Here is a 16271-nt window from a genome sequence, read left to right as displayed (position 1 = left end):
GTAAGGTTTGCTCTTTAAACTTGTAATTCAATGTGTATTCAATTATAGTGTGGCAACACAGCTCACTCAAAATCGGTCCAGTCCCTAAGCATACATTCACTTCACTGGCTTTCTTGAAAAGGACATAACTTGTTGAAGATGCTGCAAAGCAGAGCATACTCACATCAACCCAGTGTTCACCAATAATAGTGTGGCCATTCCCTCATCAAGGCCAAGCGCAGTGACAGCAGAATCACTCCCTTATTTTCAATTGCAGTGTGGATTTACTAGCAGCCACCACTGAATGGCAGTGCAGCACCTGATGTAGAAGGTAGAGTTGGTTTGCCCACTGTTCACCAAAATATTTGGTTGTGTTGCCGGCACTGGAAGAACACAGACGGAGGCCAAAACATACAGAGTGTGACAGGTTGTGGCTAGCACTGATCTAATGTCTTGTAAAATCAAAGATGCTGAGAAACAATTCTGGAAACATCATCCGTAAGATGTGATAGTAGATACTTGAAAGAAATATATTCCGGTTGATAAGTACACCATGATCCAAGAGACCAACTTCCATTCTATGGCAGGATATATTGGCAAACCACAAAGGATGAAGTCAATGCTTCAAATGCTACTTAATTTACACATATTGGGTAATTTTGTAAAATGTGAACCACCAATGTTGGCACTTATGTGCTAGTGGGTCCCATGCATGTTGTTTTAAAGTTTTGCACAGCGGAGTACCAAAGTAAAAAGTAAAACCAAGCTAAATCACTTTGTAGAAACGAAAACATTTAAATGTCACCAGCAAATAACACTTTGCAGACAGCATTTACAATGGAGTCTATTGAATCCTCTTCCTTTTATCAGGTGTCAATTGAAGATGGATTGTAGAAGAATCCATGTGTTTTACACCTGCATGAGTGTTTCCTGCAGGCATAAAACGAGTTCACTTTGAAGCCAGAGGATGAAAGCACCGCCTTCAAAGAGAAATGTCACATAGCGGTAATGCAAGGCGTAAAAGTGTTATGTCTTGCTTTTACGCCTGGGTTTACCGATTCACCCATTACAACATTGCCACCAAACATTTTTATTATTGATTGTCATAGGCCCTGACTTTGTACCCTATTTCATGCCAATGTTTGAAATAATAAAAAATAAGATGAGCAGCAATGAGTATTTCTCACCAGAAGATTCTGTCTTTTGTCACCTGCTCTTGCAAAAGGGTCCATTTCTTTCCCAGGTCAATGGATGCGTAGAGCTTTAGAACAGAAAAAAGGAGGGTTTTGGGTTAGGAAGTCCATCTATCCGACAATACCAGCTCATGTACGATCAGTTATAACACATATGACAATAACACATATGACAGACAAACAAATGAAGATAGCCACCCTAACCAGTGCAGTCTGCAGTTGATCAAATGTAGGCATGTCAATGGCATTACATCCCAGGGTTGTGGCGTTCCATAAGTACCACCCCTGAGGAAACTTAGGATTCTGCCACAGAGAAGTCAGTGCTAAATTCAATACTGCCGGCCACGAAGGCTGGTAGGGATTTACTTGTGATTGCAAATACTGCAAACTCTAATCATAGAAGGTAGTAAAAATAACACTGGCAGAACACATATTCGTCACCACTTTTGGCAACCTTTCTCACAACACCACGAGCTCCTCCAGTGATAAAAATGTACTGACAGCAGTCAACGGGCGATAAAATACCACCAGCAAATACAAAACTTAACATGCGTGGGTGATATTCGACCCTTGCAGAAGCAAATAATTCTCATGTTTAAATAAATGTGAGTTATGTGAACTATGCCACACAATAATGTATTTTAAGGCAGCTGCTAACTGGTAGTATAACTGATCAATTAGGTGAGAGCGAATATTGTATTCGCTAGTAATTACCACTATTTTAAATCATTATATTTTTCTAAGCTGTGGATCCCTGGTGATAGTGACTTACTGCCAAAGAAACATTTACAGCTGGCAGTAATTCAGAAAAGGAATTAGCAGTAATCATGAAAAGCATTTTGTCCAATCTACTGATATTTAGTATATGGTTACTTTTAGGACTTCACGCTAATCTATTTCTCTAAACTCTCCAATAGAGTATCAGTTATAGTGAAAATGGGGTAATAAACCCAGTTACATTAATGTACAAGTCTTAAGAAATTTCTTGAAATGTTCATATATTTCTTTAGTATAGTTTTTTCCTTTAAAAGGCCAACACGTGTTTCGACTTGTGTCTTTCTCAAGGCTGTTTGTTTAACATTTCAAAATAAATTGGCAAAATGTGCATTTCATGATTTGACAGAAGATAAAACAATATCATTGATTGCATTGCAGTTCGTTATAGAGTAAGACAATACATAACATTAAAGGGAATCACAGAGACTGGGAAGAAAAACAAACGTAGGAAATATAAAATACTTATTGTCACAATTTTCCAACAGAATCTTAAATCAAATTAAATGGCAGATATGGTTCTGCTGTACACCTTACATCGACTATTGCATAGAAATTAGCATTCCCTTGTATATCCGGTTAGTCTCACAAAGCGACTTATTATCATAATTATTACAACTTATAATGCGCCAATGCAATATTAAGGGATAGAGTGGGGTGGAATGGGTGCCCACGTGCCCAATCTAATGATGATTCCCATGGGGTGTTCATGTTTAATAGCTTCAACATGCTGTGGATGGGGTGCATGATCAGTGCCTAAGAATAGTATAGACTCCAGTGTCGTTAGGTAGATGATATGTGCACCCTCCATTGCATGGTTTCAGTGTCTATTGCCAGTGGTCTATACACAAAAGAATGTAAATACATGCTCACCTATTATTCTTGCATGGTCAAACCTACAATTAATTGATTAAAATAATCCAACAGGTTATACCAGGGATCATAATCCATGGTACATTTTGAAAGTATATATTTCCTAACATCTTTAAATCTATTTTAGGGTGCCACTCCTCACCTGATAGGATCCTGTAGATATCACAGGTAATTATTTAGGTCAAACGAGAACTCATCTCCTTCCCTTAAATCCAGGGGTGTGTTAGCTATGTCACAATCTATTAAATAAAAGAGTAAGTATAACTCGTGGTGTGTTGAATAACGCAGCGGGCAATATGTGTCTGTGATTGTCCTCAAAACCCTTACCCTGTGCCTTAATGTCGGTGGAAGTGGTATAATCAGGACCAACGTTACATGTCCTGCAACAGATATAGATCCCCCATTACTTTGACATTTATGCGGTAAGAGAAATTTCTGCCAAAGAATGGGATCCTGTATCTTTCTCCCAAATGCCTACTTGTTAGATGTTGCGTCCTGTCTGGAATCCCCACAGCGCTCCGCGTGCGTTAAGCTCGCAGCCACCATTTGCTTTGGTGTTTATAAAGCGGGTGGTGTCTGCACCCTAACGTGATGATGTCACTGCCATAAAAGCATGACCCGAGCTTGTCGGCGCTTGTAGTTCTCAATGGAAAACTCTTGTGTTGCTCTCTTGAGCTGCAAGGTTGTGCTCATTCAATTTATTAGCATTATTAGCATTGCCACTGGTGGTAATATTGTCCAACCTTATTAGAATAAGGCCTAATTTATTATCTTTCCATACACAAACCTAAAGCAAATAGAATTACCTCTACCTTAAGTAATAAGGATATTGAAAATAACCAAGAAGTTTCATGAACAAATATAGGAATGCTGCTAGAGGACTCATGTACAAATGTGTCTTTCAATATGCTTTGCAAGTATGGAAAGGGGGTATTTCGTTCCTTAAAATGCACGGCTAGCCCACCATCCTGCTTAATACATGGTCTAAGACTTAAGACACAATGGGCCTCATTACGACCCTGGCGGTAAGGGGTTTACGCCAGCGTTAGCTGCGCCGACCCCTTACCGCCAATTACGAGGTCCCTTAGCGCCATGGCGCTTTTAACACCTGCTTTTAGCAGGTGTTAAAATCCATGGCGCTAAGGGACCATGGAGTTAATTACGCCACCGTAATTTACGGTGGCGTAATTAACGCCTTCCCCACTCCCATTATGCCCTATGGGGCAAAAATGGGAATGGGGAAGGGTAAATGGGGATTGGGGACTTACCGCCCCGCCAAGGTCGGAATGGGGCGGTAAGTCCGCCAACCACCATGGCGTAAACGTAGTTTACGCCATGGTGGTAAAGTCACGGCCCAGGCGGTAACTTACCGCCTGGGTCGTAATGAGGCCCAATATCTTTCTGTTGTTGATACATCTAAGCACTCTAGAATATGTATGGACGGAAAGAAAACACCACTAAACAGCTTGCAATGCAAGGCACAACCTTTACTCAAAACTATTTAATATAATAATTTAAAGCCCTTTGTGATTTAAAATAAGTGAAAACATGCAGATAGCGTCTTGTTTTCCTGTGTTAAACTCAAGCAGCACACAGCATGTACATATTACCAGAAAGAGTTCCTTGTCAATTAATGAATGTAAAGTTTCAAAGAAAGGTATTCAAGGAGATTAGTACCCGGCGAGGGCGGTGTGTGGCGGCCTCCCAGCCAATGAGGAGGCTCGCAACGGGGTCTTTCCCGCACAGGGAAAGACCCTGCTGTGAGCATCCTCAGAGCGGGAGGCTGTCATCTTCTCTCACCGGATTGACGGTAAGTGCAACCTCTCCCCATGACTCCTCCTCCACTCTCCACTTCTTTTTTTCACATCTCGTCTCTCTCTCCCTACTCCCACTTTAGTTACATATTCTGCTCTGTCCTTCCCTGCGCCGGGAACACTAGTGTTCGCGGTGCAGCACCGATCTGGCAATGGCCATCATGGAAAGGGATAAGGGAATCCATGTAGTTTCCTTCTCCCCAATCCATGGTGGCCATTTTCTTTGTAGTTTTTATCGAGTTGAGAAACGGTTTACACGCTGTTTCTCAACTTGAGAAAACTAAACTATTAGTACCTTGGAGTACAACCTGCCGGGGTACTAATAGCTATAGAACCCTTGGAGGGAGGGCATTGCCAGTCTGGTAATGCCCTGGGGCTTACATGAAGGCCCTCAATACGCTTGGGAATGTAACTAAATACCCGGAGGCATTACCCAACCAATAATGCCCCCCCCAGGGTCTATTGCTTCAAAAGAATCTGAAAAGCTAGTCACAACTTTAATTAGATTCTGCAGTGGCCGCTGAAATGCTCTATGCTGTCGAAAGAAGCGGACATTGTGACATCATAACGCAAAAGTAATATGTTACTACAGTTACTGAAGTGATGTAATTGTCTCATTAAAGGTATGCGTCAATGTCACTTCTATACTGTAATATATGTGACAAAGTGCCACCTCCCGTATGTTATAAGGGTAATGCAAGTCACTGATTAATTTTGTGACAAAACAGAAGAAGTGCTTGAAGGTACAGAACTCCAAGGTGACTTGCACTGTCATGTTTATGGATGGTAGAGAATAATGTATTCCTTACAATCCATGGTTGTGTCATCATCACCTTTAATACTTGATCTCTTGCTTACTCTAATAATGAAAGATAGCTTTCAGTTGTTGCTACATATGATTAATGTAGAATCTGCTTAGATGAACATAGAATAGTGCAGAGCTTGTAATGTATCGCAAACACTTGTTTTAGGCAGTTTACTTGAATGCATTTGAAAGTCGTTGTGTGGTCGCAAACTACTACTGTAATCATGTCTTCTTAATGGCTCTAAAGTGTCAGAGGAAACGAATTCAGACGAAAGGAATTTGAAATGCTAATCATGGCTTTAAATAATGATTACAGTGGCAGTTGGAATTCCACTTTGTGATGACTCAAGTGGCAGGCATTGTGATGTCACACACCAACTGTACTACGTGAATGCAGCTACAGGAGTACTGCTATTTCCTTATTGTAGTTGAGTCGTTATGTCACAACTCAATGCAATAAGTGAATTATTTACAGCCTGCCTTACAGCTAATGCTGGTCGTCATGTATTATTAGGACATCATTTACATATATATATGGATAATGCAGGGTGCCTTGAACTATACATTTATCAACATCAATGGGAAGATCTAAAATCGTGTGGGAAGCTGTGAAACAAAGGGTTGTCCCTTGCACATCCACCGACTCTTCTAATTGAACAAAAACGTGGTTCATTCTCCCAGACAATGATTGAAAGACAGGGACCCACTTTTCGATGTGGTCAACCATGTGATAATGAGTGCAAAGAACTTACGTGTCTAAACACAATATTAACATGCCCGCAACAGTGAAAGGGTTAAGTAATTTATCAAAAAGTTTGCTAGCTACGGTGGCTTCAGCATGACAAATTAGGATGTTTAGCGCAAGAGCTGATAATGTCCTGTCTCACTGTTCAGCGTAAGGGGATCTGATAAGGGAATGGAAACGCTCTGCCTGACTGCCGCAGGAGGAAGGCCCTGAAGCCAAGCTCTATCCCTGTCACCCGGAGCCGAGAGAAGCCTCCGGTGCCATACACATTAATGACCACCATCTCACAAGAAGAGAAATGTCTGAATTTAGTTTCCTACCTTGTATTCTGCACCGTGACTGGAAAGAGCTGGGCTGCAGCGAATTGTGCCATGCTCTGATTGGCACTTACAAGAAGCAGTTACACGTAGCTAGAATGTACCAAAGATAAGTGTCCTTGAAAGTTATCATATGCAATACAATCTTAATATCATTCAATTATTCAGTGCAAGACAATTATGAGTTGGCTGGTCCGGTAATAAAGTGCTGGTAACAACGTATACCGGCACCTTTGCAGACCGGCCAACTCAAAGTCTGCCGGAGATGGCCCAAACACAGTGATGACTACAAAAGGCATTCAGAGCCACATATCGGGTAATCAGGCCAATTCTGCTGGCATGATTGTGTGATTTTCCTAGAGGCATCTTGCACAGCCCCTAATTGGCAACACTACCCAGAAAATAAAAACATGTGTGAGGACACATGCTTTTCTTGGGGTAGTGTTGTTCTGCCTTGGAATGAGTTTGAGAATAAAACATTTGCATTTGGTTTCTCACTGCTGTACACCTGGTCATCTCTAGAGGGAGATAACAAAGATTCTCCGAATGCATGCACTAACTGCCAGAAAGGGCCCTTCACACAGCTGCTTCCAGAGGAAGTTCTGCTTGCACGAACAAATACATTATCCTTATCTATGTGCGTAATGAGCACAAGGAAAATCAACCAACCCCAAGAGGATTTTGATAACTATGTAATGACTTATATCAATGCAATATAGGTACTTTTCTAGTGATTTGTTTCACAGAGTAATATCCCTAATCTAATACCCCCCACCAGGACAATCCCACCCCAAGATCTGGGACAAGCAACAGGCTGTTTTTAATTGTTTTGTTTTATTTAAAAGAATAAATCAAAGAACTAAAGGGGGCCCTAACTTTACAACGCTTTGGAAGTCACCCCCAATGTTTAATTGAGTACAGGCCTTCCATTAACTTGCTGTTGTATCCATTCCAATATGAACATATACATAAATAGAAAAACAAATATGAATGACTATTCTGTGCGATAATATGCAATAATCCACACTATAAATTTACAAATTTACATTGGTTGTGTGATTCAAAAAGATTCAAAAAGATAAAACAATTCTTTGAATACAATTTGAAACAAAAGAATTCACTTACTTTACTCTGAATCCATAAATGAGTGTTAGCAAAGAAAAATATTAGCTCATATTTTTCTCTTATTCTATAACTGATTAAAATCTAAAAATAGTGGACACAATCTGTGACACACTATGGGTTCCCAACTCGGACTTCACGCGGAGTCTTAAAACTCCAAAGTCCATTTCTGTTAAAGTAAACTCTAAGCTTCCCCTATCCACATACCCATCATCGCTTCCACTAATGAAAAGTAACTAAACCAGGCTTGTGTGTCAATCTTAAGGAGGCCGCTTTTGTATGATTATCTACTTGGTGGCAGTGCCAACACCAAGGGGACTGACTTCTCGCCTGAGACACGTAATCCAGGACAGAGTCAACATGGACAGGAGACATCCCAAGAGCAAACAAGGTGCCTATGCAACTAGAAACTAGAACATGGTGAGGCTAGCAGAGCCCCGTGGATGTAAGGAGTAGCCTTGGGGTAGGAGAACAGGGTTCTTATCATGGAACATGGCCGTATTCACCAGAAGTTGGGGATCCAGATTTTCTGGCCTTTCTTTTTAAGTATGAAATGTTGGTCCTTTGAGAAACATGGCTGACGGAAACCTGTGATTTTGGTGGTTATTAAAATGTTAGCACGAATGCAAGGATCACTCCCAAGGATTGGAACTCTGGATTAGAAAAGGACAAGAACGATCTGTGGCGATCTAAATGCTAAGATGGGTGAATGGGGCAGTATGAGGGTTCCTCCCCCAGGACGAGTAGCTGACACTTTGGATACATAGCCTAAGCTATGATTTTCACCAAACGGAGGTGTGAGGAAATATTGTTAATTCCTTTTGTGAGAGCGCAGCGTTGTCTGCACAAAATGCGTTTTCTTCTGATAGTTTGTGGTTTCCTACATATAGTGCCAGTGGAGCCAAATCGGTAATTGACTGGATGCTATCACCTGCAATCATATTATACCTAAAGACTTTAAAGAATGTACACGCTCATAGAGAGTGACCATAATGCCCTGTCATCCCTTAGAGTGGATAACTGTGAATGCGTCTCAGACACACCTCAAAACTGTTCCTTTGAATATACTTAAAGTTAAGAGGTAGTTGCAGCCTGGAAAGTGAGGACGAATATGTGTTATCTAGTCTTGCCTTAGTGTATGTGTCGCGTATGGTGATAACGAGTATAGTACTCCTGCTCTGTTCCTATGACCGTCTTGATAGTTGGGCCTTTTTAACACACATTTTGGATTAGTGTTGCTTAACTGATTTGTATCTAATATTGTGTTTATGTTTTATGTATGTGTTGTATTCTTTATTAATGCTTTTGTGTTACTGTTCGTTTTATATGGAAGGTCCTTGAGATTGAAAGGATTAATACATTCAGTTGAGTTAATCTTTATTTCAGCAGAGCAATGCCATAAATTCAATGCACCAGCATGTTACATAATACATTAATTGGATAAATATGTACAAGTATCATCAGGCTGTGCAAAATGTGCAAGAACAAATACATTGTAAGTTTGTCAGATACAAACTGTGAAAAATATACTGGGTCGTTAGACTGCGCGATGACACAAAGCAGAAGGTCCCGCTTGAAGTAATGTATTAGTAAACAGCATGCAATATGCTGAAGAGAATTTTCGACCTCAGATATCACAGGTGTAGGCTTGTACCATCACTTACACACATGCTAAAAAGCCATGAAATAAGTTCTGTATCCTTGCCATTCCAGATAGTTTCATAACAGAACAATACTTCTCCCGGGGATGCTATGGCAACTTTACAGACCTCCTTCTCCAGGCTTTGAGGAGGTAAATACCTGTCGAATGCGCCATGCGGCTATCCTTCGCAGCACTGTAAAGTATCATGGCCCCGACAGTAATTCTAACAGCTCGGGGTCTAAACAGTGGTCTCCGGAATGTTTTTCTGAAAATCCATGTATTGTGGTCCAATCAATACAAAATGGACGCTACTTTCAGTTTCTGCGGGACAAAACGGGCAAGTCGGAGATACACTTCCATTCCATTTATTCCTTAAGCTCGCTACGAGCAAAATCCCCAAACGAAGCTTAATATAAAGTGATCTCATCTGTTTCTGGTGCATGAGATCTAAGTAGTTTTTGTAAATAAAACAATGCCCAATGCTAGCGAATTGGCTAGATTGAGCTAACTTTAGCAGGGCATGTGCTTCTGTCTTTAAGGCATAGGCATTTTTTATATGGCAGTTTTAGAATTGCAATTCAAACAACTGGGGTTTGAAAGTATTAGCTCAACCCAGTGCCCGGTAACTCTTTCCTTAGGTGTGTAAACCAAGGGAGCTGTCTGCTGCCCGCGAGAACCATGATATCCTTGAGGGCCTCTCCATTTTTTCTCAGGTTTGTGTTTGCCACACTCTTGCCCAATAGAACACTGGCTTTGCCTTGCAGATTGTATCAATGCTATGTAACCCTACTTCCAAGCATGCAGGGAGATTGGGAGCATTTGTTGGTAGACACAGTGGGCCTCATTACGAGGTTGAAGGTAGCCATAGCGCTATTAGCGCCATGGCTGCCTCCAAAATCGTTCTGAATCCAGTCTGGTGGATGGAGCAATTACCGGTCCATTCCGAGGTCAGCGGGACCGGTAATTCCCCATTCACCAGAGCCATTCCCCATTCCCATTTGAGCCCCCATAGGGCTCAATGGGAAGGGGGAAGGCAGCAATAACGGTACTGCAAATTGCGGTACCGTTATTGACCCGGTATCCCTTTGCGGGTCCCGTCCTTAAAGCCTGGTAAAACCAGGCGTTAACGAAGGACCCGCAAAGGGAACTCATAGTAGGGTGGTAAGGGATTACCGGCACCAGTGCCCTTATTTGTGCCGGTAATCCCTTACCACCCACCTCGTAATGAGGCCCAGTGTATTCTTCACAAACTTGTGCTCAGTTGTGGAAAGATTCACAAGGTTGGACCTTCCCCAAAGATTGGTTTTGTATAGCACCGCTTTCTTGGCCTGTCTTTTATGTGCCTCAAGCGAGACTCTGACTGCTCTGCTCCAACGCTCCCTCATAAATATGGCTATCACCCAACAGTAGCTAGCCAATGTCTTAGCTGTCTTAGCTGTTTGCCATCCCTAACTGCAGTCCTCTTTTATCCTTAGTCCCAGATAGTCATAATGGGACTGAGGGTAAACAATGTGTAATCTAGTCTTGCCTTAGTTTATGTGTCCCTTATGATGATAAAGCGAACACTAGTACTGAGTCTGGTGAATCCCAGTGTATTGTCACTGCTTCCTGGGGGAGGCCCCTTCTCCTGAGGCCAGGAGGTGAGACTGCTACCCAAGAGTCCCCCTGGGGGTGGTACTCAGTGGGTGAATCTCACAAAGAGGAAAGCCCTCCATGGGACCTGTGACGATCCCCTTGGCTGAAAGTGGTATTCACCACCCCATTTCTGTCCCCTTCTTCCTATCTCCCCACTCAGTTCCCTGTGGACCCAAACACCTCCATGTATCTTTGCAGAATAGAGGACTTCAATCAATCACAAAATACTGGGACGATGAAGAGTCAGGCTTACCCAGGTGGAGTGCCTATAGTCACTGACACAAATTAGATCAAATGAAGCAAAAGCCCACCGTGAAACCAACATACGCGGTACAGTCTATGACAGACTGCACCAGTGATAAAAGTAAAGAAATACAGTGTATTTTGTCAGGTACAGTCCGGGCAAGCCAGCCCTGCAGGAGGGAAGAACAAGAGGCTTGTTCCATGGTGAGACAACCGAGAAGCAGGGAAAAGGATGCTGGCAAGGAGGAACAAGCATCTCTAAAGGCTCAAGGGAACGGGGGCCTGTCCACTGACGGGGAAAGCAGAAACACGATCGGTGAAGCCAAAGTAAAGTGGAGACATATGAGAGAGCTTATCACTGTAGAGCCATTGAGGACAGAACAACGAACGCAGAAGCAGTACAGAAGCCCTGCTCAACTACCTGTATAAACCGGAGACCATGACAACATTTCCCAAAGCCAGGGAAAGAAGGGTCAGGCCAGCTGGTGGGAAGCAGAGGGCAAGAAACAAGTTAAACAGAGATGCACCATTATGCTGGGATACAGAAAGCAACTGTAAATAGCTGGAGCAAATGTTATAAAACATCCCATGTGGAACAGTACCTGGCAGGAGAGAACACCAGGTCTGTTCAGTTGGGCATTCAATAAATCAGTGGTAGAGTACCAACAAAACCATCCCACTGGGGTGTGGGACTCATATGAAGAGGCAGAAATCGGTAACAAACACACTGTAAAAGCGAGATGGAAAAGTACCTGGCAGGTGAGTGCACCAGGTCTGTTCAGTTGGATATTGAATCAAGCAGAGGTAGAGAACTCACCAAAATGTCACACCATGTTCTGGTACCAAAATGAAGGTTGGGGAGCCCCACAAAAGCAGAGAACATGGGTCAAGAACCCACATAAGGCCAGAGAAGCACACAGTCAAGGGGCTGAGGCTAAGAGCAAGTCAGGGAGAACCAGACAGAATATAAAGGGGTCTGGGACCCACAACAAAGAGAAAGAAGCTGCCAAACAAGTCAGAGAGGCCCTGAGACAGCCCATAGGGATCTGGGGCTCATGTAGTAGAGGAAGCAAGTTTGAAGGAGCTGAAAAAATGGGTTGAGGACCCATTACTAAAGGAAGAGACATTGATCTACAATGAAGTCTATCAGGATAGTCTGCCAGACTCGACACGAGAGGCATTGCTGGGGGGGAGGTCTCAGGGGGTTATAGCCCCGGGTCTTTTGGTTGTAGCCCCAGATAGAAGCCCAGGGCCTACAACCAAAAGGCTATAACTAGCCCCGAATCCTACCAGTCCCGACGTTAGCTTAGTCCCTGATCTTTTCCAGACCTAGCAACACCTCTACTCAACACTACAACTGTCTGGAAGCCATACAAAAGGATACACAAGTTACAAAACAAGCCAAGGAGACACCAAGACGTTCCCAGAGGGGGTTCTGACCCAAATAAGAAAGAATGACTGATGTATGAAGTTAAAATAAGGGGTCAGGCACCCATTATTACAGAAAGAAACAACTTTTGGAATTCTCAAGTCAGGTCTGGCAGGATGTTATGCCAGACATGACACTCATTCTGTTTTCTTGTTGAAAGAAACAGGGGAAGAGATCCCCTCCACCCCTGATACTTGAGAGCTGTGTTTGGTAAGACGATGAACAAGAATCAAGTCTGGCAGGGCAGTGTACCAGACTTGACACTACATTGTTTTGCTAAGGAAAAGAATAGGGAAAGAGACTCCACCCAATACAAGGAAATTATATGTCTACAGTTACATCCGGCAGGATTGTGAACCAGACTTAGAACCACGTTTTCGGAGCTGAAGAGAAGAACAAGGGGAAGAGACTCCCCATTTTGATACTTGGGAAATGTATTTAAAAGTCACTCACGTTCTCTAATCAAGAACTGAACATTAAATGTCTGTATCCAGAATGAGAGGAGCCTCCTTCTGGACGAAGAAGATGTTTTTTATCCCCTTAGATAGTTTAGTATAAGGGATGGAAATAGGTTTGGATACAGGACGGTGGCCATTTTATTTTTCAAGCTATCCTAACAGAGTCATTAATGTTTTTGTTGAGGCTGGGCAACCCCTCATAGAAATAGAGCAAGATGGGCATCTCCTTTACTTTATCTTGATAATAAAAGTCTTTGAAAACATGCCACCACTGTGTCAGACTCATACTTCTTCACCCTTACATAAGGCATCTTTTTTTTTTCTACCAAGTACAGTCACATGGTTTCTTTGATATGTCTTTATAGTTGGGCCTTTTTAACAAATATTTGGGATTACCTTTACTTAACTGATTGTATACAATATTGTGTTTATGTTTTTATACGTGTATTGTATTCTTTTTTCATGCTTTTGTATTATTGTTTGGTTTATATGGAAGGCCCTTGAGATTGAAAGTATTAATAAATCAATCATTCCTAATTTGGCCATAGATTGAGTATTTTTATGGTGTTGAAATGATTTAAAAATGTCATTTCAGTTTAATATTTGGGTTCAGAAATTCGGTTTTATTTTGGAATGCAGGGACAGCAGCGTCTACCTCTTACTATTCTAAATGAGCTAGGTTTACTCCCAAAACACCCCAGTTCGATGTTTTCCTTAAGGAATACATTTCAATTACTTTATTGACGATGGCATACACTGATCAAAAAAACTTGTCATTCCGCATTTCAATTTGGGATGTCTAAGGACTCCAGAGATCCCAAATTGCTGTAGAAAAGCCTTATTATATGGAAACTACACACCGCTTTAATTTTAGATATCAATCACAAAGCAAATGCATGTTGTTATGTATTCCCTCTTTCAATCACATACATTGTAAACATGATTCACCAAAAATAGTTTTAGTTGCTATTTTGGAATTGACTGACTTTTTGGACATTTGTCAAAATGTCTTTGGATTATCAAACTCACTTCTGGTTTGTCTTTCAGATGGCCAGGGCATGTAAGGACATGAACCCATTTCTGGAAGCAAAGTCAAATCAGTCTGTTCACTTGCTCCCAAAATCCCTCCCAGGAAATCTGGTTCTGTCTTGTCAAAAGCATCTGTATTCAGTCACATCTAGAATAGGCCTTCAAGAAAACATTTCTGAACAGCTACTTCCAGGTGGATCCCTGAACAGCTTTCCTCCTGTCGAGCATGCTTTATTCCTTTTCTGCTTTCCAAAACTGTCTCTTCTTCCTATGTATTTGAGTTTAAAAAACCAGCAAACTCCACTCATTCAGCATCATTTGACACACCATTTTTGGATTGGACAGTCCCTGTTATATAGGTTTCCTTCACTTACTCACACCAAGTAAAGTCTACCTCCTTGCGTCCTTTGGTCCTCAGTAATTAATGACCAAAATTGGGCTGGAATATTTATTTGCCTTATAATTACCTCCATGGTCATATGCCATTAATACAAATTTAGATCGGCAAGAATATTCAGAATTCAAAGACTATAACTTTTATAACTGCATACATGACAACATTAATTTGGCTGTAAACAGGCCTGCCAAATACTTTTCTATTTTTCTGGACATTTATTCACCTGCAGAGCTATAGCCAGCCAATGAGACCCACAGTTGAACGGGCCAATTCATTCAACTATTCTTTACTTAATAAAAACAATTTGACTCACAGCAACTTACTAATTGAGGCTGCATTCAATGGATTTAGAGCTGTTCCCCGTCGATCTCCTTCCTCTCCCCAGCTCCTTTAACTTTCAAAGAAGTCAGATGGGATGGTCCCTTCTCACTGCAATCCATATTAAAACCTACATATTCCCAAAATGATCTACTCCAAGAGTTAGAGGCCAAAGAACTACTCCCAGAGTTAGTGGACCAAGAAAAGGCTCAAATTCTCGCTTATTATGTTACTAACCTTACCAACCTTTCACTTTTCACTTAAACAAGGGGGGTTTATCCCTTACCTTAAAGGAGCTCTTATAACTTGAAACCGTAACTTGACCCTACTGTCCTCAATAACAATCGTCCTATAAGGGGCTTCCCTGGATAGCCAACATTATAGAAAAGATAGTTGCCCAACAATTCAGGTCTTTTACTGAGGGCAATCATATACTTTGCAATGTTCCATTGGGCTTTCGCCCCAATCATGATACCGAAACTGCCCTGGTTGCTGTTTGGGATGACCATCTACATTATTCTGATGCCATCTATCTCTCCTGGTCATGCTAGATCTCTGTTGACTTTCCATCCTTTTATCATGACTCTTACACACATTAGGGATCCAGGGAGCAGCCCTGCATGGTCTATAGTTTTTTAGATGGACAAACACAAACTGTTAAACTTGGATCTCTATTCTCATCTCCAGAACCAGTTACCTGTGGTGTCCCTCAGGGTTCTTCTCTGTCTCCCCTTCTTTTTAAAATGTATATCCGTCCACCTATGTCATTGTTGACAATTATAATATGTGTTTCCACTCATAGGCGGATGACAACCAACTATACATCAAAGTTTTGGGACCGCGACCAACTTCAGAGCTGTCTTCAGCAAATTAAAATCTGACTTGCTCAGAATAACCAACAGCTTAATGCCTCCAAGATAGGATAAATGTTCCTTTGCCCCAAACATCTCTTACAAAATCCTGATCATCATCCGCTACCACCCTCCTTGTCTTGTCTTTCGACCACCCAAACCACCAAATTGAAAACCCTCATGGTGAATTTAAACACTGAAATGCCCATACTTAAACAAGTTAATGCCAATGCTAGACATGCTTTTCCAAGTATCTGTCTTCTGTGATATGTCATTCCAAACCTCCAACAGATCAACCATGTCCCGTTGATTGGAGAACTGGTTAACTCAAGGCTTGACTATGCTAATGCTCTTCATCCTGGCCTTCCGAAATATCTGTTTGCTGTCTGCAGATGACTCAGAACGCTGCGGTCTGAATAGTTTGAAAACTTCCAAGAGACTCATCAATCTCTCTTGCTAGGTGCAGCCTCCATTGGCTCCCCATTCACTCTCAGATTTCGTTCAAGATCCTATGCCTGCGGTACAAATGCGTGCATGGATTGGCTCCAACTTATTCTTCCAAATGCATTGAACTTTACCAACCCTCACATTCTCTCCAATCTTCTAATGTCTTCCTACACAATGTCCCAAAGGTCGTTACTCGACCA

At 41.8% G+C, this 16271-nt stretch overlaps 1 protein-coding gene across 3 annotated transcripts in view; it reads right to left on the bottom strand.

Annotated features, from left to right (window-relative positions):
• The window catches only part of SORCS2 (sortilin related VPS10 domain containing receptor 2), a 2879055-nt gene that overhangs the window by 942345 nt on the left and 1920439 nt on the right, over positions 1-16271 (bottom strand). For all 3 annotated transcript variants that reach the window (XM_069632008.1, XM_069632006.1, XM_069632007.1), the window contains exon 5: positions 1167-1240. In XM_069632008.1, coding sequence (XP_069488109.1) covers positions 1167-1240 — 74 coding nt within the window. The remainder of the gene's footprint in view (positions 1-1166; positions 1241-16271) is intronic.

Source organism: Ambystoma mexicanum, chromosome 6q, assembly GCF_040938575.1.
Source record: "Ambystoma mexicanum isolate Mex_15411 chromosome 6q, UKY_AmexF1_1, whole genome shotgun sequence".
Lineage (NCBI taxonomy): Eukaryota > Metazoa > Chordata > Amphibia > Caudata > Ambystomatidae > Ambystoma > Ambystoma mexicanum.
Note: the sequence above shows the minus strand (reverse complement) of the source record. Positions and strands in the feature narration are given on the sequence as shown.